We start from the raw sequence: 24,843 nt of genomic DNA, 5'->3' as shown, positions 1-24,843 counted from the left end.
TCAGGTAGATTTATATACCATTAATGGGTTAGGATACTCAAGACTGACAAAAACATGACACTGTTAATTTCAAAATGCCACTTTAATAATTGATTCAATACTAATTAAGAACAAAGTTAAACATTCAAATAGAAAACATTGGTTTAAGCCAAAAAGCCTGTAATTTGTAACATCGATTTTGGCAATATCAGAACAGATCATTAGGAGGGCCAATTATATTAATTTTGCAACTAAAATTGAAATAGATTTTAGCTGGAGCTTCTGATGTCTCAAACTACAGCTTTCGGTATTGTACACTATAACACTTTTATACATTCAGTTTGAAAATGGTAACAGTATACTTATTTACAAGTTCTAAAAATATGCCAACAGGTACACTGAAATATTAACACTTGAGGGAAGATGAGGAGAAGGGGAGGAATTAACTTTTGGAGAACTTTATTAGAAAGAATGACAAACAAACATTTACACTAATAATGTAATTCAAATATAAAATTGGTGCACTGACTCTGTACACAATACACTAGCTTCAGAGAATGAAGCTCCTTTCAGCAGGGCAGCTTTGATATTTTTCACATAATTTTTTTTAAAAAGCCCACTAACACAATGATTGTTTTAATGCTACAGTTTGACAGCAAATACAAACTAAAAATAGCAGCAGTTTCACATGGCATGTTTCCACAGGCTTTTTCCTGTGGTCTACGCAATGCCTAACAAAGTGCTCCAAGTTGAATACACAAGTAAAATTCACAATAGTTTACCTGACACCAGGTATGGTTCAGCCTGTTGGCCTTTGGCCTCTCCCATGTCATTTCTTCCCTGCATTCCAAATTGAGTAGTTTACCCAAAAAAGCCCATTAGACTACTAGGAAAAGGCCTTTCCCCTGAAATGCATTAAGAATGAGAAGCAGCAAACCACTATAGTGGTTAACTTTGGATGGTAACTCAGTGTAACTAAAAGGCTTGAAAGTTAGCGTCCTGGTTTCTTTAAGGAGCAGGAGGACACATTGGGTCAGATCCAGACTTGACATTCTGCAACAGAAGAGTTTCTTCCATTCACAGAAAAGCCTGATACCCATTGGAGGCTTCTGCTGGACAAAAGCAGAAATTTTCTCCAATTCCACCCACAGCTCCCCCACCACCTCCCACAATGTTCTGGAGGGTCCCTATATCCTCTGAAGCAGATTTTCAAGGAGCTGCAGGGAGGGAGGGAGGGTTGGTGAAAAATCACATTTGCTCCTTCCTGTGGTGAGAGACCTCAATGAGCATAGTGCCACTCATAGGAAGCCTGGATTCTACAGTTATTTAACTGCATTTGGCAAAATTAAAATGGTAAAAGACTTCTTTATAACACCAGTGACAGTGATTTAAAGAAACAGAATCCTCTTCCTCACCTTAACTAGTCCAGCAATATTCCACAATCTTCTTGAAAGTTTTCTGGAACAGCCAATTCAATATATTGTCAGGCTAACTGAACGGTTCATTTTCTTTCCATTAGGACGAGTTGTTCTAGTCTGTGCTGTAGATCTAGTTGTCATTCGATCTGTAATTTGAGCTCGCTCTTCTGCTGCTGCTTTTGCCATTTGTGCTTTCTTAAGTTCCCTGGAACATAAGAAAAAAGTCATTTCGCCACCAAATAACTTGCATCCAAAATCATTCTAAAGAGACAAGAACAGTAATTCAGGATGCACACGTTTTATTGTAACTTTTTTTTCTGGTCTACCAACACTATTAGCAGAATCACACAGAGCTTTCTACAAGAATACACTGGAGCAGCACTGCTGGATCAGACCAAAGGCCTATCTAGTCCAGCTTTCCATTCTAGTGGCCCACATTTCTAAGTGGTGTACATAAAACTATTAATTCGCAGAAAATTGGACAATGAAAATTTATCATGAAACAAAACACAGATCAGATGAAGCTGATAGAATACATTGAACTGTCTGAACTGACTGGGAGAATCCGAGATCGGGGAGAGGAGACGGTGGAAGAAGATTGGAAGAAATTCAAGATTTATTTAGAAAAGAAATATAAGATTAAAAATGGACAATAAGGGAAGTGGAAGTACAAAGAGGCTGAAGAAGCAAATAGATATAGTAGGAGGAAATAAGATTAAATGTAAAATAATTATTATGATTTCTAGATCCAAATGATATTTTGAAATATTGGAAATTTGGGGTTAATATGGATCAAGAATAAGATTTATAATGAGTATTTTAGAAGAAGAAATGACTTAAGAAGTAGAGTGCAATATTAGTTATAAATAAAAACGTGGAAGGGGGGAAGGAGGAAGTCGACAGAGTAAGAAAGTATATTTGAGCTCTATATTGTTAAGGAAACCTAAATTTGATGATATGTTAGCTCAAATGTGAATAAGTATTTGCTATTCTATGGTTTTTTCTTTTTCTACATGTTTTTTATACTTATTGTATTCTTATAAAACCAATAAAATATATTTTTTTTAAAAAAAAACCCTTAAAATGCATGCTGGACAAAGGAATTCTGATATTTTATTGATATAAAATTCATCTGATGACCCTGGGTTAAAGTGTTAAGAGGGAGAAAACTACTTCCTGTCCACTTTCTCCCCACCTCTATCACATCTTCCACAATGAAAGCAGATACAAAGAATTCATTCAATTTCTCTGTAATCTCATCCATTAGTACCTTTTCCCCAACTTAATTAGGTAACAGTCATTTCCTGAACTCTGATTTTGCTTGAATGGTGGCATGTTTCAAGAGAAAGCACACATTTGAAATTATGCTTTCTTCACCATCCTGTAAATATACTTACCATATGTGTTTTCCCTTTAAAGGGAGGGAAGAGAATACCTTGCATTTTAACCTCCACTTTGTAGAACCAATAGCTGAGACCTAGTAGCTGTATTTCTTAGGCATATTTAATACATAAAGTTCCCCTAGTCTTCGTCAAACGTCGTAACGTCCACTTTTTGTTACTGGCACGTTTTCTCACCTCACAGACTAATTCTGGCCAAGTTCAATCTTAATACCGAGGTGTCACCCAATAGTTTGTAACTGCATCAACTGTTGCTGCGTGGATGCACAGGGACACACAAAGATACACACACGGACACAATGCTGAGGAAGTTGCAACTAGGGCTACTAAAAATGTCCACCAGTTGAAGCTTTCATGGCAAATATGCTGTCAAAAAACCTCTGTTCTCCCATTCAAAAAAAAACCAGTAAAAAGGTTTCCAGCAATCATTTGCCAAGATAGGCATTCCGTCACCACGAACGCCTTTCTGGTTTAGTAGTAAACTAGGGACCACATAGCTAATGTGAATTGCATATCATCTGAACATTTGTATGGTCTCATACAAAGGGAGAATCTGCACACCTCCTTCCCATTCAGAGATGTACACTTTCTCCTCATTGGGAGCACAAAGCTGTCCATGATAGACATTACTATATGAACCTGTTTCCTCTCTCCCCCCCCCCCGAGTACTTAGAAGCAGTCTTTACCAAATCAAAGTAAACACATAATAACCACAGTTTCAACCAGCTTCCATTTAGTGTTGGTATCTTGTTAAACAATACCTGAAGCAAAAAATATATGGTGCTACAGTCAATGTGTTTCAAGAGAAGTTGCAAAATGTTTTATTTTGTTGCTTATGTCTGGAGTTAAATTAAGAGGTTACATAATAAAGTCTAGGTTTTCTTTTTTGTAACAAGGAACAGTCTTCTGCTACTTAGCTCTTAATATTATTTCCTAGATTTTTGACATTGAAGTTGCTACAGTATGGATTCAACTTACTTCTGCAACAAAGAGTTTTTAAACTTTTCAGCATTCAGTTCTATTCGTAGTTGTTCAGCACTCTTTCTGGCAGTAGATAACAATGCAGAATGCTTGACGAGAGCTACTGCTGAGGGTCTTTTCTCTGGATCAGGGTTTATCATAAGCTGAAAGAGAAAAGAGATAAAAATTAAAGCTGACTACCCTTCCCCTTAAAGAACATGTAGCATGATGCCAGGAACATAGATCACTTTCTTACCTTCAGTAACTCTAATAGCTCTTGACAAAGGACTTGTGGAACTCTAGGGAGTTTTCCTTGTCGAATTTCATGCCAATGATCCCCATTGGCTGGCAGTGGTTCGGCACCAGCAGCACACACCACAGTTAATGCAAGAGCAAAAATATCTGCTTTTGGCAAGTAATTGTAGTTCTGCAAAGGAAATAAAAGTTTACAAAATCCCATCAGAACAGATATCAACCATAGATCCTACATTTTCACTTTGTTCATGTTTTTACTGTGTTCGTTTAAGTCACTACGAGTTCACCTTGCTGGAAAGAAGTGACTAATAATAAAGAGTTCTGCTTTCAGAAGGGGCCCTCCTGTGAGTGTAACTCTCCTTCAATGAAGGGAGGATCCTTCCATTCTTAATCAGAGGACCCAAACCGCAGTCATCAGTAAAGGTAAAGGGACCCCTGACCATTAGGTCCAGTCGTGACCGACTCTGGGGTTGCGCGCTCATCTCGCATTATTGGCCGAGGAAGCCGGCGTATAGCTTCCAGGTCATGTGGCCAGCATGACAAAGCCGCTTCTGGCAAACCAGAGCAGCACACGGAAACGCCGTTTACCTTCCCGCTGTAGCGGTTCCTATTTATCTACTTGCATTTTGACGTGCTTTCGAACTGCTAGGTTGGCAGGAGCTGGGACCAAGCAACGGGAGCTCACCCCGTCACAGGGATTCGAACCGCCGACCTTCTGATCAGCAAGCCCTAGGCTCAGTGGTTTAACCACAGCGTCACCTGGGTAAGATGTATCATCAGTAAGATACAGTTAATTATTTAACTCCCATTAGCAAAACACTGTTTACCTCTTGTAAAACTTCATTGGCAAGGAAACGACTATCTCCTTCTTCTACTTGTGGACTAGATATTCTAGTTACATGACCAAGGTCACCTACATTAAAGAAGAATGGGAAAAAGGGTTACTTTCTCAAAAGCAAAAATAAATAAAAGGTTGCACAGGAAAATGTAACTCCATGCTCCCCTACCTATTTTGAAAACAACCCTGCTAGATGACCATTCATCATCATCACCTTCCTCAGATATAGTAGTTGGAATCGAAGTCCTAGATATGAAGATATTACCTGCCAATGAATAGAAATAGACATTCGTCAAAATATAATTTAGCTTCAGAATTTGCACCATCTGCTGGCTTCTTTGAATAATTAACCCAACAGTCTTCTGGGAAAGAAGCCAGATTTCAGGACAGCCAGCAAACAAGCATAATACAAAAAAAGATCCAAAATAAACTGAACAGCAGTTGGCCAGCTGTATGTTTCAGAACTGATTTCTTTCATTGTTTTCTGTATTCAGAATAGAAAGGTTTCCGTTACTAAGGTGTGGTTCACTGGTTATTTTACTACCACATATTCAATCATCTCTAAAAACACTTTCAATGCAGGAAATACCAGAGCTCTGAATACTTACTGGGCTTTATATCCATGTGCACCAAGGACATTGAATGAATATACTTTAAACCACGGGCAACTTGTAGAAGCAAATCTTTCAATTCTGGTTCACTGAAATAGCGCATACTTCTATAGTTTTCACTTATAGCATCAGCTAAACTTCCACCTAGAAGCAAAATTAAATAATGTAAAAGTAGAAAATTCATTTTCTTGTACACCAGAGGTAGCCAAAGTGGTGCCCTCAGGACATTTTGGACTCTCATCAGGCCCAGCCAGCACAGCAAATGGTATGGAATGATGGGTCTTGCAACATTTGGAGGGCACCATATTGCTACCTTGGTTCAAGTCCAATGCATGCTGTGTTTAACAATACTTTGCATTTGTACAGTGGTACCTCGGGTTACAGACGATTCAGGTTACAGACTCCACTAACCCAGAAATAGTACCTCGGGTTAAGAACTTTGCTTCAGGATGAGAACAGAAATTGTGCAGCGGCGACACAGTGAGAGGCCCCATTAGGTAAAGTGGTACCTCAGGTTAAAAACAGTTTCAGGTTAAGGACGAACCTCTGGAACAAATTAAGTTCTTAACCCGAGGTACCACTGTATAACACTTTTAAAGTGCTCAAAGCACTTATCATGTATTACCTAGATGTAGTTCTGGCAACAATAATGTAAAGCACATGTAGCCAACATGGCATCTTCCAGATGTTGTTGGGTTACAAATTCCATCAACCCCAGCCACTGTGGCCAATGATGGACAGGAATTGTAGTTCCAAAAACATCTGGAAGGAAAGAAGAAGAAGAAGAAGAAGAAGAAGAAGAAGAAGAAGAAGAAGAAGAAGAAGAAGAAGAAGAAGAAGAGGGGGGGGGGAGTGTGGACTTGATATCCTGCCTTTCACTCCCCTTAAGGAGTCTCAAAGCAGCTAACAATCTCCTTTCCCTTCCTCCCCCACAACACTCTGTGAGGTGAGTGAGGCTGAGAGACTTCAGAGAAGTGTGACTAGCCCAAGGTCACCCAGCAGCTGCATGTGGAGGAGCGGAGAAGCGAACCCGGTTCACCAGATTATGAGTCCACCTCTCTTAACCACTACACCACTGCATTGTCAAGGAGCTAGTAGGTTGTAGGGGTTCTATCCAATTCCTTGGGTCACATGTTCGAGAGGTCTGGTCTAGGGTTAAGGGACAATAACAGACACAAGAAAAGAGACTAAAATAGATACATGAGTAAAGTTATCTACGTACAGCCCTCAGCCCGGTTCTGGCCAGGGAGGGCGGGGTATTATTATTATTATTATTATTATTAATAATGCAAACCAGATTATTATATTTTTGTTCTGAAATATTCTAGATTGGATATTGATTTTTTTCTTGGAAGGAAGATCCCCAATTTATGACTCAGGAAGCAAGTCTAGGTAATCAGCTAGAATGTTTGTAAGAACACTCAATTCCTGCCTATTTAAGAAGCTCACAAATTATTTGACTTTTGTTTTATCATAAATTGTCTAAATTCATCTGATTTTTTACTTCTACCTGCTTTGTCCTAACTGTAACCACATGCATTTGACATTAATATAAAATTACTACTGATTCAGATATTAAGATGAACAAAGCACTGCTTGCTGGGCTCCAATCCCCACTGCTGCCTCTTGCACACACCACAAAATCCACTTCTTAAAAGGTGAAGGATCCTCCAGAACAGTTTGTGATAGGTCATGGGGGACTTCAGCAGGATGGAGAAAGCAAGAAAATTTGCTAGGCTGTCTTTCTGCTCATGTAAGACATACCTGGGTCCAAGCCAATGGCTGCAATCCTGTACTCCATTACACATGCTTAAATTCCATTGAAAGAAAAAGGACTTGGCAAGTGCAGGATTGACTTTGTTGACAAATAAGTCAGCAGATCTCCCTCCGCTTTCTACAACTACTTTCCCTTAATAACCAGAATTCATAGTAAGGCAAATTCAATAGGAGCTTTACTTACCATTACAATACTCATTCTGTATAAGCATATGATCATCTTCTGCCCAGGCAGAGAAATATCTGACTACATGTGAATGCTGTCCCAAAACTGCATGAGCATAGACTTCTCTAAGAGCATTTTGCCTGTGGTATTGAAACAAATTAAATAAAGCTTGAAACTTGTTTAAGGAAACAAGCATAGAATGCTGGTCATATTACAAGAACAGTAAGTTTTTTCAGTTGGAAGAGTTATGAACTAGGGCATAGGGGTGTTGTGTTTGATATGTACAGGTGAATGCTAGTTTTGCAACTACAGTATAAACACCTCGACTTACAAATGACTACTTACGAAGGGAAAAAATGGCTGCGTGCTAATGGATTTTTTCGACATCCGAAGGGAGCAGGGAGCGCAGCGGCGAGGGCAACGATCCGGGCAGTGAGAGGATAGTTGCCCTTGCTGCCGCCACTCTGCCGGCTTTGCCAAGGGAGACAGCTTCAAAGCCGCAGAACAGCCGATCAGCGGTCGCATCTCAGCGCTCCGCTTTTTGCCCCCCACCGCCGCCGTGCCACCGCGCTTCCTGCTTCTTCGAGGGAGCCTTTCATCCGGCCCTCTTCACTGCCGCTGCCCTGCCAGCCTCCTGCCGGATCATTGCCCTCGCCACCGCTGTGCTCCCTGCTCTGTGGTGCGAGGCCGCTGCGGCCGTTTTTTCCGCGGCTTTGGGGCTTTTTTTTAGGCTCCGGAACGAATTAATCCGTTTCCATTGCATTCCTATGAGAAACCGCGATTAGACTTACAAATTTTTCTACATACGAATGTGCATTCGGAACGGATTGAATTCGTACGTTGAGGTACAATACGTGAACAAATCCTTACATGTCTTGATGGGTTTATTTTAAAAATGAGTATGTGCAGAGGAGTGAATTACAAGAACATAGGATAGTTTACATTTAATTTTTTACTTACTCATCAATTGAGCCAGCCAAGGGTTTCTTAGAACGCTTTATTGCATAGATGCAACCATCAAGCCTTTTCACACATTTGAATACTGAACCAAATTCTCCAGATCCAATCTTTTCCAATTCATGAAATTCTGTTGCATATCGTGATTTCATATTACTTTCTGTTATGCTGATCCGCTAAAAGGATTGAGACAAACAAGTCTGAGGAAAAGGGCTTCTTAAAATGTTAATCCTATGGATTTCAATGGAACTTTAAAAATGCTTACTTAGGAATAAATGGGGATTGTTTTTTTAGTTTTATTTACCTTGGCAGGTCTTGTAGTTTCATCTTCAGGCTCTCCATCACTTGCTTCCATATCTTCACCACAGGAGCTGCGACACAAACAATAAGTAAAAGAAATGCTATGAAACCTTCACTTTCATCGATAAGTTACATTAAGATGTAAGCTTTTACTTTCCAAGCAATTTAATCAAATTCAGGAACTGTGCAAAGCCATAGCTACCAGACCACTTCCAGACATCCTTTTTCACCCATACCAAGAGTAGGGACAATGTAGAAGAGGATATGTACACAAAAAGTCATGAAGGAAGCTGTGCTGCATTAAGGTGATGTGACAGAATGATTGTTTGAATAGATTATGTCAATTAATATTGTGCCGTGCCAACATCTCACCACAGTAAGATGTGTATTTATGTCAAATGCAGGGAAGAGAGACTGATAAGAATCAGACTTCTTTAAAAAGGTAAGTAGAACAGGTATGTAAATGGTTACGTTTAGGCCCAAATTAGACCTCATGCTAAAGGTGAAGCTGTCAGAATTTACCCATGTTTCCCTGGGCCCCACTGTAGCAACAACCAACAGCATAGAATGGAGATGAGGAAACTGAATATAACATCAGAAGAGAAAGAGCTATATTTGCAGCCCATGTTTAGCAATCTCTAGTTTCACCTCAAGACTTACAAACTAATCTCTCACAATGTTAGGCAATGTTACAAGTTCTACTGTACAATTTTAACCACTTGTGTTCTTAAAGCCTCCCTAACTCCATACTTAATTATTCATTTGAAGATAAAGATAGTTAAGTACAATCCCTTCAATGACAGGATTGCTATCAAAAGTTTATTTCTTAAACAGTTTATCAAGGGCCAGCTCTAGACACTTACTCATTCCAATGTGTTCTCTTTCTCCTACGGCACTGCCCAACTGATGACTGAAGGAAGAGAGAGTCTGGAGTGAAGGGATTAATGTTCACGTGAGGTGCTTGCCCCACATCAGATTCCTGTTTTACTAGTTTTCCAACATTCATAAAGAGAGATCCACCTCGGAGTTTAGCTGAACTTGATCCCATTCCTTCAGCTCTACAAAGTAAACTCTGAAAAAAAAGGAAACGAGTAAATCAACAGTTCTGTCCCATGTTGACTTAACAAGTTAATGATTATTTGGAATTTAAACGAATGAATAATCTTTCCAATTATAACATTTGTGCTTCCCCTATGTCAAATTACTATGGCATAAATGGGTTTCCTATTCATTGTTCCATATGTAAAATCAATATAATGCAATAACTGATTTTGGTTATCAGAGCAATGAGCAAAGCAGCACACACACACACACACCCCTCACCTGCAGGCTTCCTAAGTTTTATTGCTTAATCAGTTTTTATCTTGTCATTCCTCCCAAAACAGCCCAGAGTAGAAAACATATTAGTATCATTTAAAGCATACTAAAAACGTCTAAAAACTATCACATTCTCTCAGCTAACGATATGGAGATAAATGGACCAACTTTTCAGTGACCTCCTTTTTTAGCCCGCTGTGCCACAACTCACCCTGACCCTCCAAAGCTTTTTGAAGTATTCAGGGAGATGCCAAATGAGGAAAGAATCATCTTCTGGCAATCCCCTTCTAGTGGCACTTCTTGGGATCCAAGGCAATAATTGGTGTGAAATGCTTTAAATCAACAACATTTCTGAATCAAGAGTTTCTTTGTTAATAGAAAAGAAAAATAACTCTGGCAAACAAACATCTCTCTCCCACCCTTTCTTTAAATCACAGCTGGTGTTATAGGCATGCCACAGAATGCAACACAAGGTGTCGATCATAGCTGCCAAGTTATCCCTTTTTTACAGGGATTTTCCCTTATGCTGAATAGGCTTCCTCACGAGAAAAGTGAAAACTTGGCAGCTATGGTGTCGATCAGATAATACACCTATTAGTTCATAAAATCTTCACCTGGATGAAGAGCAAGACCTGATAACCTCCTAAATATAGGCCAACTAAAGATGCTTCTGTCCAGTTCTTGTCATTACACACTTAGTTATACATTGAAGTTGTTGTTGTTGTTTAGTCGTTCAGTCGTTTCCGACTCTTCGTGACCCCATGGACCATAGCACGCCAGGCACTCCTGTCTTGCACTGCCTCCCGCAGTTTGGTCAAACTCATGTTCGTAGCTTCGAGAACACTGTCCAACCATCTTGTCCTCTGTCGTCCCCTTCTCCTAGTGCCCTCAATCTTTCCCAACATCAGGGTCTTTTCCAAGGATTCTTCTCTTCTCATGAGGTGGCCAAAGTATTGGAGCCTCAGCTTCACGATCTGTCCTTCCAGGGAGCACTCAGGGCTGATTTCCTTAAGAATGGATAGGTTTGATCTTCTTGCAGTCCATGGGACTCTCAAGAGTCTCCTCCAGCACCATAATTCAAAAGCATCAATTCTTCGGCGATCAGCCTTCTTTATGGTCCAGCTCTCACTTCCCCTTCATGGATCAATGCCTTGTCGTGGCGAAGGGGCTTGAATAACTCAGAGAAGCTATGAGCTATGCCATGCAGGGCCACCCAAGATGGACAGGTCATAGTGGAGAGTTTTGACTAAACGTGATCCACCTGGAGAAGGAACTGGCAAGCCACTCCAGTATCCCTGCCAAGAAAACTCCATGGACAAAGACAAATACATTGAAGTTACCTACTGAAAATCAGTAGAACAGATGTACAACTCCAACCGGTAAAGCACTGTAAGCTACATATTGTTGGCTTTGACCAGTTATTGAAAGAAGGAATTGCTAGTTTTTAGATAAAAGCAATGTGCAAAACTAGTCGTCCATGGCTACCTTCATCTTGCAGTCAAGAACATGTACATATCAACCCATGTTAATCAAATATGCTAACTAGGTAAAAGAATTATGAGTAACTATTAGTATTATTAAAATCTGTATACTGCCTTTGAGCTATAGATCCCAGGGTGGTTCACAACATAAAATTACAATATAAAAACCACAAGACACATAGTAAAAAATAATAAACTAATAATCTCCTCTTCCACAACACACTTAAAAGGGCATCAGATGTTAATCAGGCAAAGGCCTGGTTGAAGAGGAATGTTTCACCTAGCAGCTGAAGGTGTATAATGAAGGCACCAGGTGAACTTCACTGGGAAGAACATTCCACAAGCAGGGAGGGAATGACAGCAGAAAAGGCCCGTTCTCGTATTGCCACCCTCAAGACCTCTCATGGAAGCACACAATAAGGGCCTCAGAGGATGACCTCAGGGTTCGGGTAGGTTCATATGAAGAGAGGTGGTCCTTGAAGTATTGCAGTTCTGAACCATTTAAGGTTTTATAGGTTAAAACCAGCACTTGAAATTGGGCCCAGAAACTAATTGGCAGCCAGTGCAGTCGGGCCAGGATTGGTGTAATATGCTCAAACTGTCTTTCTCCAGTAAGCAACCTGGCCGCCGAAATCTGCACCAGCTGAAGTTTCTGAACCATCTTCAGAGGCAGCCCTGTGAACGTGTTGCTGTAATTTAACCTAGAGATTACAAGAGCATAGACAACAGTAGTTAGGCAATCCCTGTGCAAGTCAAAGCTGATGGAAGGCACTTCACACCACTAAGGCCACCTGAGCCTCAAGTGACAGCAAAGCAACCACAAGTACCACCAAGCTACGTCCCCGGTCCCTCAGAGGGAGTGTAACCCCATCAAGAGCAGGCAACCTCCCATCCATCCTGTTTAGGAAACAGTCCACTAACAATGCCTCAGTCTCTACTGGTTTTTCTGTCTTCTGGTTCCTGATTCCAGGAAGGAGATTCCTGATTCCTGGTTCCAGTAGGAGAACACTTCAATCTCCCAGGACATTCTATACAAGATCTCAAAGTAGCTGTCTTACTACAAAAGAATTTCAGAAATAGACTGGAAAGAGAAGTTGCTGAATTACAACTTATCACCAAGCTCAAAACCATGGAGGGACCTGGTTTGAACAGAGATATCGGATTCTTATCTCATTATACATGATAAGCGATCTTCAGCCATCTCAACCCTTGCTTTTTCATGCAAAACCATTTGCAGTCGTTTTCGGTCATCAACAGCTATCAGTCAGTCAATCACCCACTTCCACCACCCTTCTGAGTGATCCCCCCTCCCCTCCCCATCCCCATCCCCACCCCTTCTCTACATAAGTGCCTGGGGACTTCTATTTCACTGTATCTGAAGAAGTGTGCATGCACACGAAAGCTCATACCAAAATAAAAACTTAGTTGGTCTTTAAGGTGCTACTGAAGGAATTTTTTTATCAAACTTTCAGTGTTATACTTGTTCACTGACCGGTTGCTTCAATAGTTTCAAAACTCTGATAAAAGCCAGGTTCTCAGAACATAAATGGTTTCATTTAGGCCAGGGGTAGGCAACCTAAGGCCCGTGGGCCGGATGCGGCCCAATCACCTTCTCAACCCAGCCCGCAGACCATCTGGGAATCAGCGTGTTTTTACATGAGTAGAATGTATCCTTTTATTTAAAATGCATCTCTGGGTTATTTGTGGGGCATAGGAGATTGTTCATCCCCCCCCCCCAAATATGTAGTCCGGCCCACCACATGGTCTGAGGGACGGTGGACCGGTCCACGGCTGAAAAAAGTTGCTGACCCCTGATTTAGGCCCACACTGGCAACAGCAAATATTAAACATTGCTGAAATTGTGAAAACATACTTCTTTTTATCTGGTTTAGGGTGAAAAAGAATCACCAATAGAAATTAGCAATATAGCATCATTTTTAAATAATAATAATACGTAAGAAAACAGTGCTCTCTGTAAGATGTATTTGAAGTATAATATGCATAGTGCTCATAGAGCATTGGTATCCAAACTTTTTTCAAAGAGGGCCAGATTTGATGAAGTGAAGGGCTGTGAGGACTGACCAAAGGGCCAACCAAAGTTATTGACCTTTTTTTAGGATTGTTGTTGAGTTTTTTATGATTTTACCCCAAAATTGTTGAGCTTTTTTAGGATTTTGAGTTTTTGAGCTTTTTTATTATTTTTACCCCAGAAAATAAACTGCCACAGGGGCTGGATTAAACTGACCAGCAAGCCAGATTAGTCCACCAAAACAGACTTTGGACATACCCGTCATAGAGGCTGCCTAAAATAAAATGGGGATGAAAATTATATAGTTATCTACTGCAAAGTTCATATTGTGTTGTTAACCAGAAAGTGTAATCCTATCTACCATACAGTTAAATCTAATGAATAAAGAAATACCAGCTCCTTCAAAGGAGAGAAGGTAGTATCCAATTTAGTCATTGTGGAATAGAACTTCATTTCACTCTCAAACATAACCAAGAGAACATAACATTAATTGGTTAGATCCAAAGTTTTCATGTACTGTATATAGAGTTGGCTCTTCAGCTAACCCATAGTAGCATGTGTGGTGAGGTCAATATCCCCTCTCCCAACACTGATTACTTGGACAGGGCTTAGTAGCAGGGATGTCAGGGCCTCATGGGCACATCAGTGGGAGTGTCAGATTAGGCCTCAACCTTGCTATCACTTTATCCCATCTATTATCAATAAATTATGATCCTCCCTTCACCAGACAGTCCTAGGATGGGCTAAAATTAAAAATTCAGAATTGAAAACTGTTAAAACAAATAGTCACAAGAATATGGTGGTTGCTAAAAACACATTTCTCATGTGTCAAATGCAAGAGTAAAGAGGTGCATGTTCAGCATGCGCCCAAAGCTGTAGTGCGAAGGTGCCAGATGTACCACTGTGGGGAGGGAATTCCACAACTTAGGGGCTGCCACAGAGAATGCCCTCTCTAAGGCCAATTTCATCACCCTCCCCCATATACACAAACAAACAAACAAACGCAAACTTCTGAGGACAGCAGAACTACCAAAAGGGCTTCCTCCAAGGTGGTTTGTAGGAAAGGAAGCAGCTTTTCAAATATTTGGGGCCTAAATTGTTTAGGGCTTTAAACACTTTAAATATGAGTGTGACCACCTTGAATGAATCCCAGAAACACTGGCAGTCAATGATAGGCAGCAGCAATGGTGGTGGCAGGAGGGTGGCTCCCTGATTCCACTCCATGCTTCTAAGACAATTACTACTTGTAATAGAAAACCCAGATTCCATCTTATGACTATAAAGCCAAAATATTTTTGGAGACACAATAGATTCAGCTTCACATATGAAATTTTATTTATTTACAATATTGGCATTCTGCTCATCCAGTGCATTGGCAACACTCAAGAGCAATTTTACGAAGTTTTTTTAATCTTACAAAAAAGAACTAAAATCAACAAACAGCAGAAAAAACAGACAAGTCCATCAGGTAAAATAATGTTAAAAACCAGCCAGAGAATTCTCAACCTCACAGTTGAATGCCTGCCAAAATAAGTTTTAGCTAGTGAAAAGCAAGCCAAGAGATGGCCAAATGAAACTCCAAAGATAAAGAGTTCAACAATCTAAGTATGGCTATAAAGAAACCCAGTCTCCTCCTACATCCCAACCAGACATCAAAACATGAATAACCTCTCCATGATCTTAGGGAGTAAACATAATGGCACAGAAGGGGAAAAGCCCTGTTTTCCTAGGGCTGCACCATTTAGGGTTGTAAACTTAGAATTATAGCATTGTAGAGTTGGAAGGGATCCTGTGGAGCATCTAGTCCAGCCCCCTACAATGCAGAGGTATCTAATTTGAGTGCTCCAATATCTTCTTTTGGAGCAACTTAAGCTGTGTTTCCCATGAAGTTTGATTGTATGTAACAGACCTTGCACACATTTCTCTTGAAACAGAAGCCCCTTGTGTTTTCAGCGTTCCTCAGTGCTTAGCTCTGGAACAACTCCAACTCATTGGTGTTCTCCAGAGTGACCAAGGAGCCGATCCTCAGTGGCTGACTCTGGCTCCAATCAGCACAAAGGGCGAGGAGACTCCTCCTCAGTGGCTAAAAAGCTCCTCTTTCAGTGCAGAGACTCCACTGCAGAGATAACAACAGGTATTCAACACCAACACCACCCAAAACCCCTGGACCATAACAATTTAATTACCAACACTTTGAATTGTGTGTAGAAATGGACTGAAAACAACTGCAGCTGTTTTAAGATAGGCATGCAGGTGCACTTAGTAGCATCATTACTTCCCATTATGGATCAATTTAAATGTCAAGAGCAAAGAAAGCCCTGTGTAGAGCACATTGCAATAACTTAATCTGGAAGCAACTAAGAAATTTGTCACCATGCCCAGGTCATGTATGTGAACATCCTGCAAGTTTATCTGGCAAAGCGCTATACAGTATAGCACTCTCTTTTTTACTTATTATTTTACTATTGCATCCTTTTATTCAAGAAGCTTAGTCAGTGAAGCTGCAATTCTATGCCCATTTACCAGGGAACAATTAAGTTTCTGGAACTTACTTCCAAGTACACATGCATAGTATTATGCCTTTTCTATTTATATGCCTCACTGTATATATTATACTCAATTACTGTACTTCAATTGAAAACATTGTCTCACTTTATCTTCACAGTAATTCAGTTGAGTAGCTTGCCCAGAGGCACCAGGTGAGCTTCATACTTGAGCAAAGAATTGAACAGAGAATTCACTGGGCCTAGGCCCTACAATCCACCCACTATAACAAAAAACAGTTATGAGACAACATTTAACATAATGTATGCAGATGGCTTTCCAATTCATTCAGTTATCCAATGCTTCTATTCCTCTCAAGATTCTTTTACATGATGGACATTCATGAAAACATTTAAAATTTAAAAGCGGGCGTTTAAAAAATATAGTGCTGTGGCTGTTGTGGTCTTGCAATGTGGGTAAAAATTATTTTAGGCACAATTTGTAGTTCAGTTACATAATCTTAACGGACAATCTGTGGGCAGGGCTTACTAAAGTTGCCAACATTTCTGTAACAGGCAAGCTAGCTTGTTATGTAACAAGCACGATGTACAGGCTTGGAACTGGAAAAAATTGTTCAAGTATTTGGCACCAACTTATGAAGTATAGCTGAATGGAATTTATGTTTAAAAGGCTCTCCAACCAATGAAATCAAGCAGCAGCCATCGTTTAGTTGGAGTATTCTGCACTTTACAATGCTGGCTGCTGTTAAAAGGGCAATCCACATGTAAACAGTGCAAAAAAGGAGAAAAAACGCACACACCAACGTGTTGCCTCTGTTTATTGAGAATAACCTGTTTCACCAGCTGCATTTGGTATATACTGTACCTAGATACCAAGGCAGCCACTGAAATTTCATGAGGGCACACCACACTTTCAAAGCACTGGCGTTCACTTGCCAAGTATGGTTCGCATTTGCCAACAGTCTCTCATTAAAACTTTCAACATGTTTTGGAGAACGGAAACTTCTGTAGAAAAGTACGGTCTGATGGCAGCTCAGATTTTAATTTTAAACGATTTAAAATTTAAACGAGCGAAAAGGCTGCATGGGCGGACCATACGGATTCATTTCTCTTAAATTGCCCGTTCTGGGGGGGAAACCGACAAAGGCGAAAGGGGCGTGGCACCTATTCCTCAGAGCACCGCTAGTTGCATTGTCTTCGCTTTCCCCCGAAAACAACATTCTTGCTCTGATCAACCCAAAACGGTCTGCAACAAGCTTCTTAAAGTTCATGTCATGTAAAAAAGCCAGGCAGCCTCTAACGCCTGTTTCACGGAGTACATACTACACGGGGTGGTCGGCCAAGGGAGCCGCCCGGAGACCTACCGAGCGCCCACGTGCTCAGGCGGAAATGAGCCAAGGGGCGGCAGTGACTGAATGGAAAGTCCCCAACAGAGCCGAGATCCCGGTGGGGCAGGCTAGGCTCTCCCCCCCCCCAGCCTCCCTTCCACAACTGAGCCTCCGGATCCCCCCTCCCCCAATTGTCCTCCGCTCGTCCTCCCCCTCCCTCCTCTCACCTTCGGCGTGTGCGGGGTGTCGAAGAGGCGCAGTTTGCGAAAAGTCTTGTGGGGCGGGGTGTCGGGATACTCGGGCAGCACAGAAGCGGGACCCTGGTGGCCCCGGCACGGTAGCACCTGGGAGCGCGGCGGCGACGCTCGGCCGCAGCAGCCCCGGGGACCTTTCAACGGCGGCGAGCCGGCCATGAAGTAGGCTCCGGGCGACTTCACGGGGGACGAGGAGCCGAAGCCCTCCTCTTCCCACGAGTCTCCCTCGTCGCCCGGCAGCGCGGGAGGCGCCAGTTCCATCGCCACCTCCTCGGGCGATCGCGGCGGCGGCGGCTCCCTGCGCCGAGCCGGGGTATGGCTCACGGAAAGCGGGGAGTCGGCCTCCTGGAAAGCGGAGTCTTCCCCGGTGCTGTTGCCGCTGCCACCTTCCTCCTCCTCCTCGTAGCAGTCTTCTTCCTCCTCTTCTTCCTCCTCGCAGTCGCTCCCGCCGCCCGAAAAAAGCAGCTTCTGCCGGATCGGGGCCGCTGTCCGACGCGCCGTCAGGCGCCGCGGCCCCGCGACCGGCTGCTGCTGCAGGCTCAGGAAACTCATGGCCGAGATCCGCGGGAGGCCTTCCCTTGTTCAGACGGGACGCTGACAGGAGTAAACCACGCCTCCCTCCTCCTCCCTGCGCTGAAATGCCCGTTCACACGACGCGCGACTCGTGCCTCGCCCGCGCGCTTCTCCACGAAGCTCCGGCTCTATCAGCAGCAGCACACTCGCCCGTTCGGACTCCGCGGCTTTCCCGCGACCGTTAGTCACGTGCCAGGTCACGCCAGCCAATCACGCACGCCCCCTTCGTTTGAAAACATGGGAGGCGGGAGGCGGGGCTGTGCGTGGTGGCGTCAGACGGCAATTTGGCGCGAATTCGGGGTTGGGAGTAGGAGGGGCGGGCGTATTCCAATACCGTTCTTATTCTGGAGCGGCTCGAGCTCCGGGGGGACGTTAGGTACGCGTGCAGGAGGTCTAGCGTTTGACCTGAAGCTCGTGCAAGTCCAGAAGAGGGGGGGGCAGCAATGGGGCTTCCCCCAGAGTCGGGACGGAGTCAGGAGGGGCAGCAGCGCCTGCCCGTGCGCGACGTGACGCTTTCTGACTCAGCCGCAATTCTCGCCGTCAGCATTTGGCCGAAACTGGCTTGGTGCTGATGTAACTGTGTGTCAGCAACAGCCACCGGCTGGAGGGTCTCTTTTACCTACGGCCTGATAAACTGGTTTAGCAGTGAGCCCGAGGCTGTGATCTATAAATCATCCTGACAGTTTAAATGCTGCAATTCTAGCCAGGGGACACCTCCAATGCGCTTCAGAGAACTGGCGCGCGGCCCGGTCTAAATCGGTTTGACCGCAGCTTCGCCGGGTCTGAATAACGTGTGGATCAATCGTCTGCTTCAAAATTATCTGCCTGTGTACCCAAGAGAAAGTGGTATAAACAGGCTAGCTTTCTCCGGGCGTCGCAGTCTCGCTCACCGCAAAGCTCATTCAAGACCCTCTGGACGGGTTGCTTTGCATCAGTAAAAGAAAAATTGTTGGCGCCAATATTTCAAAATATTGGGGGTGGGGACCCGCGGGTTAGCTGTGGTTACATTAGATTCCGGAGGCCCCCTGGTAGTACACGTATCCTCCGAAGTAGGCTCTACTCAGAGGCGAGCGTAGGCTACGCGTTGGGATTTTTAAATGGCTTCGCCCCAGTTAAAAGAAAACTCGCAGCCACCAAGAGAAGCAAGAGCATCGCTCGGCGGCGCCCGGCCTGCGCAGACAAGAATTCCCTGCGGCCAAACACTTCCGCTACGAAGGGAGGAGCGGAGCCGCCTCTCTCTCCCAGCAGCAGGGTGATAGTGGTTGCGGTAGAGAAAAATGGCCTTTTGAGGAGGAAGAAATAAAAAGGAGACTGGCTTTTATTCGAAAAGGAGCAGGGCATTTGAGTGTGAATTTCATCAAGCGTGTCGTCTTTCAGGACACGTTAAAGAGAGGGAAAGAGAAACTACTTGGAACAATGACTCCAGTAGGAACCTTCTACAAAAGACACACCCAAATGGGTTTAAATCTAAACATGGCTAATTTCGAAAAGAAGCACCTCACCCTTGCTGCAATATCAGCTGCATAATTAAACACCTAATGGTGTATGCCTCCTACCCAGTGCTATTTTTCTAGAAATAGTGGAACTCACCTTGAATGCCTCTCTTATAATAGCAGAGGTGCCCAAACTGAGTTTTGACTGAAAAAAAGCCCTGCTTCTACCACTTCAGCATCTTGGGCTTCAGCCCTAGGCACATTTAGCAGAGAGCAGACCCCAATATAAAGTATTTTATAATCACACAAGGACCACGGTTGAAATTCCCATTCAGCCAGGAAACATGGTCACTGTGTGACAAGTTACCATCTCTCAGCCTAAACTGCTTCACATTGTTGTTTATTTGGTAGGAAACAACTACAATTACGTTAACCTTGTAGGAAACATGAGATTTAAAAGCGGGTGGCGCTGTAGTCTAAACCACTGAGCCTCTTGGACTTGCTGATCATTTCGGCAGTTTGAATCTGTGTGACAGGGTGAGCTCCCATTGCTCGGTCCCAACTTCTGCCAACCTAGCCGTTCAAAAGCACACCAGCGCAAGTAGATAAATAGGTACTGCTGCGGCGGGAAGGTAAATACCGTTTACGTGCTTCTGTCACAGTGTTCTGTTGCCCCAGAAGCACTTTAGTCATGCTGGGCTCAAGACCTGGAAAGCTGTCTGTTGCCTTCTTGCCTCGTTTTCAACCAGGCATCCCCAACTTCGGCCTGCCAGATGTTTTGGACTACAATTCCCATCATCCCTGACCACTGGTCCTGTTAGCTAGGGATCATGGGAGTTGTAGGCCAAAACATCTGGAGGGCCGCAGTTTGGGGATGCCTGTTCTCAACCAATATATAGGAAAGATGTGCAGCCTACACATGCTTTATCAGGCGTAAGTCCCATAGAGTTTAATACAGGCTTGCTCCAAGTATATATGCATTGTGGCTTTATAAAAAGCCAATACATGCACAGTGTAATAATTGCTCTGCCCTCTTTTTTTATCCTTTCTAATGTCTCAGCAGGTACTGCACTATTTTAAGACAGCAGCTGCACATAATGGTTATGGGCTGTTCAGATTTTGTAGGCTTCATGTATAAGAAACAGCAACTTGCTTACCGGTATATTAAAATAGGTGGGAGACTGGATGGAGAGCTAGCAGTGAGTGAATGATGTGAGTTAACCTGGCTTTTGAGTGTGAGGTGGAATGTTGAGGGGCTCTGGTTGTGGTGAGAGTATGAATGAATGGTTATTAGGTGATTGTGCTATTTCAAATGTAACATGCTGCTTGGAGCACTAACCAGCCTTGTTTTACAAACAGCTTGTGAACAAACAAAAAAAGGGAGGCACATTACACTAAACATTACAGATAGATACAGGTAATGTTATGGCTGATAAGCTCTCATGGGCTAATTTGACCTTGGTGCTCTTAATTATCTGTTCATTACCCTGGTCAGTCTTTGCTGAATTGATAGCAATGTTTGCACCTGTCTTCTTTTAACCAAAGCTAATCATTTCAGCAATGTTGTGTATCCAACAACTGCTTTCCTAACTAGAGGAAACTATGATGATGCATTTAGGACCTTTAGTCTTGAAAAACATGCAAGACTAGGAATGGAAGGATCTGTCATTTTTTGTTCTTTCAATTTATCGTTCTTTCCATATTAAATTAAGTTCTCCACATTTCTGCAGCAATCTGCAGATTAAACAACAACAACAACCATCATTAAAATTTGTCAGCATTTTACTGTGAATTCCACTCTTGGTGCCACTCTTGGTTTGGAAAGCACTGGGTTCCATACATTTTAAAACACTACTGGTCTTCCTTCTAACCATCAAAGAAGCAAGGAAAATGTGGCATCTCTTGGGTAGGCAATTTCAATTTGATGCCTGCCTATGCCACACAAACTTTATCCTCTGAACCAGCCCTGATCTTTGACTAGTTGGTAAGTCATTTATCAGGCATAACTGGGCAAGATACAAATTTTTACACTCTACTGGCTATTTGGGGGCAATGGTTATTTTATTCTGTTGTACTACAAATTCAATACAGCTTTGCAGTATTTGCAATTATAGCTCAGTTTGGTCAAGAGACCTTGGTTTCTTCTGAGTCTCCCACTACACCAGGCAATCAAATATGCCTACTCGCCTTGCCAAGCTCTACCTTTGGCCTCTACAAATGGTTGCAATAAGGTGTTCAGACAAACATATATTCAGCGTAACACTACTGGAAAGAGACATTGGCAGGTTTTTAAACAGACCCCCCTAGACTGGAGTTCAAATTGTTACTTAATCCAGCAAAAGTTAGTATTCAGGATCTATGGGATGGCTCTGAGACTAGACTGGAAATAACACATGTAGGTGTCATGGCTTGCATTTTTTAAGTACAGAAAGTATTAGTTTAAAGTGCAGAGATCTTTTCTAGTCTATTGATTCAATAAAGTTCTGAAACTTTATCTGTGTGTTGTAAACTGGAGGTTTCTAGCTGACAAGTCAAGTTTCTCTTCTGCCTGGACCTGGAAACAAGCAAAATGGTTCCTGGTGTTTGGGTTATTCCTTCAGAGAAGCTGAGTTAAGTTGATTCAAACTAGTTTTTTTATCTCTTTCTCCCAAGGTCATGCTTCCTATAATAATAGGCCTGAAGGAGCCTGGTTTGACTTTCTATTTCCTTCTTGGTTCTCTCTACTTCGTTCCTGTGTGGTGATCTGTACATAGTATGTTGAAGTGCCTAAGTTTTTTAGTCTTATTGTTAAGTTTAAGTTAAGGTTTTGCTGCAACTGCATTATTAAGGACTATGCCAATCCTGAAGAGTTGGATTTGTGACCGTTATGCTCATTTACCTTCAGTAAATAATTACTGGATGAAGCCAGTTGCATATGGTCTATTTTTTTGAACCCTGCATCGTGCTTACTCTGCTAACATTTGGGTATGCTCTGGACCGTTATGGAGCAAAACCACGACAGTAGGCATCCAATGTACTGATGCTGAAAGGTAGATGTACCGTAGGTTTCTTGGTACGTGTGGTGTGGAACTGCCTGATGACAGTCCTCTCCTTATCAGATTTACAAACATCCACATACTGTAGAACTATATGCCTGCTGCCTGAGGCATGCCAGATGGACATAATGCTGGTCATTATGAAAGTTCTAGAGTCAGACTTGTCTTGCAGCTCTGGAAAGTACATCAGTCGACTAGTAACTTGATAGCTGCATTCACTTTTGAATGTACGGTATGACTTATCACAGACAGCAATACATGGATATTAATTTGGTCAATCTGTCCAGATACATGACAAAATAAAGGAAAATATCCTCTTTCTTCTTTCATTAGTGTTTTTCCTGTTTATGCAACAACAAAAGAAAATGAAAATTACTAAATACAAAGTATATTTTAAATACCACCAAGTTGTAAATTCAACACTTTTTCCAGGTATGAATAGGATTGCACTGTAAACTACTTACAGCACAATTCTCTGCCTTTACTCAGCAAGACAATCCTATTGAATTCAATTGGCCTTATTACAGGTAAGAATATATGACTGCAGCTGTAGTGTTCTCTTTTGGTGCTTAAAGTTTATTTTTATTTTTCTCAGGCATCACAGCCTTCAATCCCCGACATCCTCACAACTGGCAAAAGTGTCTCTTAAAATTTAGTATTTGCTTCTGTGGGTGCGTGTTCATGTGCAACAGCCCATAATCTTGCAAAGTCAATATTGATAGCCTCCCAACAGGAGGGAATGCTGACCTTTAATGATAACAAAGGCTATGGTTATAATCTTTTGACTTCTTTCTCAGCACTATATTGATTAGAGTGCCTTCCCATATAAACATTACCCAGATCCTAGAGGACTTTGTAAGGAACCTATAAAAATCAGCTAACTTGAGTAATCTTCATGGACTACTCACATATTTCTTCTCAGCAGAACTGGAGCAAGAGAAGTCTATATTACTTCATGCTCTGAAGAATCCCATTTGTATCTCCTTGCCCCAAATTATTACTGTATTGTAGAGGCAGAGATCTCTTTGGAACATTCATACCCCCAAAGAAATCTTGTCACATAGCCAGCAGTGTATTTACACAACCAGAACCACAACAGTCACATTCCTTTGGGAGTAATCTGTTTTTTGGGGGGAGGGGGCTGTTGTCAGTTGTATACTACTATGCTCTTATCTGGGTCTCTGGTACAACCCAAATTAAGGATTTCTTTTGGAGAGGGACCATAGCACAGTGATACAGCACATGTCAAGGTTCAATCCCTTGGCTCTCCAGTTAAAAAGGATCAGGTAGGTGATGGCATAGACCTCTGCCCGGGACCCTGAAGAGCAACTGCTTGTCAGAGTTCACAGAATTGGGTAACATGGTCTAATAGGGCTTTAATAAGGCAGCTTCTATGTACTATTCTGCCTTCAGTGAATTTTATGTACCGTATGTCCAGCTTGTTGCCCTTAATAAGCCTCCCAGCAAATGGATATCTACAATTTGAGAAGTATAATTCATTCCAAACTAAACATGTGACATTACTACATGGGAGGAAGGCACCAAAGTAACTTTTGCTTTGCAAATTATATCACTAATATGCACATAGTCACATAGCTTGTATCTGACAATGCATTAAAAGTGCAAACATATTCCTAGCGTGCATGGCAAAGTTATTTGGTCCTCCCCTGCTTCTTGGGATATTCCTGCTGCTTTATTACACTAATATTCTGCTGGTGCATTTTTACACTTGATTTCTTGGCTTTTTTAAACAAAATGGACCCAAAGTGTGCAAGGGATCGTTCCTTCCTACTCTGCCATTGTCTAGTAAAACTACTCACTAATCCTGTGTGTTGACTGAGCAACCCACACAATCAGGTGTTTGATCAGTGACATGTAAGTTAATTCTCAGATGGTTTGAAACATATACACATCTTATGAAAGACAGCAGGAGGTAGAAGGCTTGCAGCTTTGGATATCCTGCCCCAGAAACAATTGTTTGCAAAATGTAGTACATAACCAGTAATTGCTCCACTGTAGCTGTTATATCTTACACCATATCTAAAGTATAACCAGTCAGCTGTTCCCATAATACTCCCTCCCATCCTTGTTTTCTGTTTCACTCCCCAATAATCAAGTCAGAATTCTGTGGCCACAGAGCATGCTATCTTCACTGAGCTGTTTTGATTCACCACCACCCAAGGGTTTATTCCTTAAATACTTTCATAAACCTGCTGATACCTCCTCCTC

General features: G+C 42.3%; 1 protein-coding gene across 1 annotated transcript; it reads right to left on the bottom strand.

Annotated features, from left to right (window-relative positions):
- Nucleotides 1-63: 63 nt before the first annotated feature.
- On the bottom strand, nucleotides 64-19,694 carry WEE1 (WEE1 G2 checkpoint kinase). The gene is made up of 11 exons (XM_035119369.3): nucleotides 17,547-19,694; nucleotides 9,524-9,732; nucleotides 8,665-8,731; nucleotides 8,364-8,536; nucleotides 7,422-7,543; nucleotides 5,459-5,605; nucleotides 5,020-5,115; nucleotides 4,840-4,925; nucleotides 4,014-4,184; nucleotides 3,776-3,921; nucleotides 64-1,602 (listed from the first exon to the last, which is right to left on the bottom strand). The coding sequence occupies exons 1-11, from the start codon at nucleotides 18,123-18,125 to the stop codon at nucleotides 1,452-1,454; spliced, it is 1,947 nt and encodes a 648-aa protein (XP_034975260.2). The 5' UTR covers nucleotides 18,126-19,694; the 3' UTR covers nucleotides 64-1,451.
- Between the last annotated feature and the right edge of the window lie 5,149 nt (nucleotides 19,695-24,843).

Source organism: Zootoca vivipara, chromosome 1 (assembly GCF_965207765.1).
Source record: "Zootoca vivipara chromosome 1, rZooViv2.hap1.1, whole genome shotgun sequence".
Lineage (NCBI taxonomy): Eukaryota > Metazoa > Chordata > Lepidosauria > Squamata > Lacertidae > Zootoca > Zootoca vivipara.
The sequence above is the reverse complement of the archived record's forward strand: the minus strand, read 5'-3'. Positions and strand labels throughout refer to the sequence as shown.

Excerpts from the sequence above, each read along its gene's own strand:
- WEE1 (XM_035119369.3), bottom strand. The coding sequence starts at position 18,125 with ATGAGTTTCCTGAGCCTGCAGCAGCAGCCGGTCGCGGGGCCGCGGCGC. Across the intron at positions 9,733-17,546 it reads ACACCCCGCACACGCCGAAG|AGTTTACTTTGTAGAGCTGA; the intron begins GTGAGAGGAGGG and ends CTTTTTTTTCAG. Across the intron at positions 1,603-3,775 it reads AAAAACTCTTTGTTGCAGAA|GGAACTTAAGAAAGCACAAA; the intron begins GTAAGTTGAATC and ends CTTATGTTCCAG.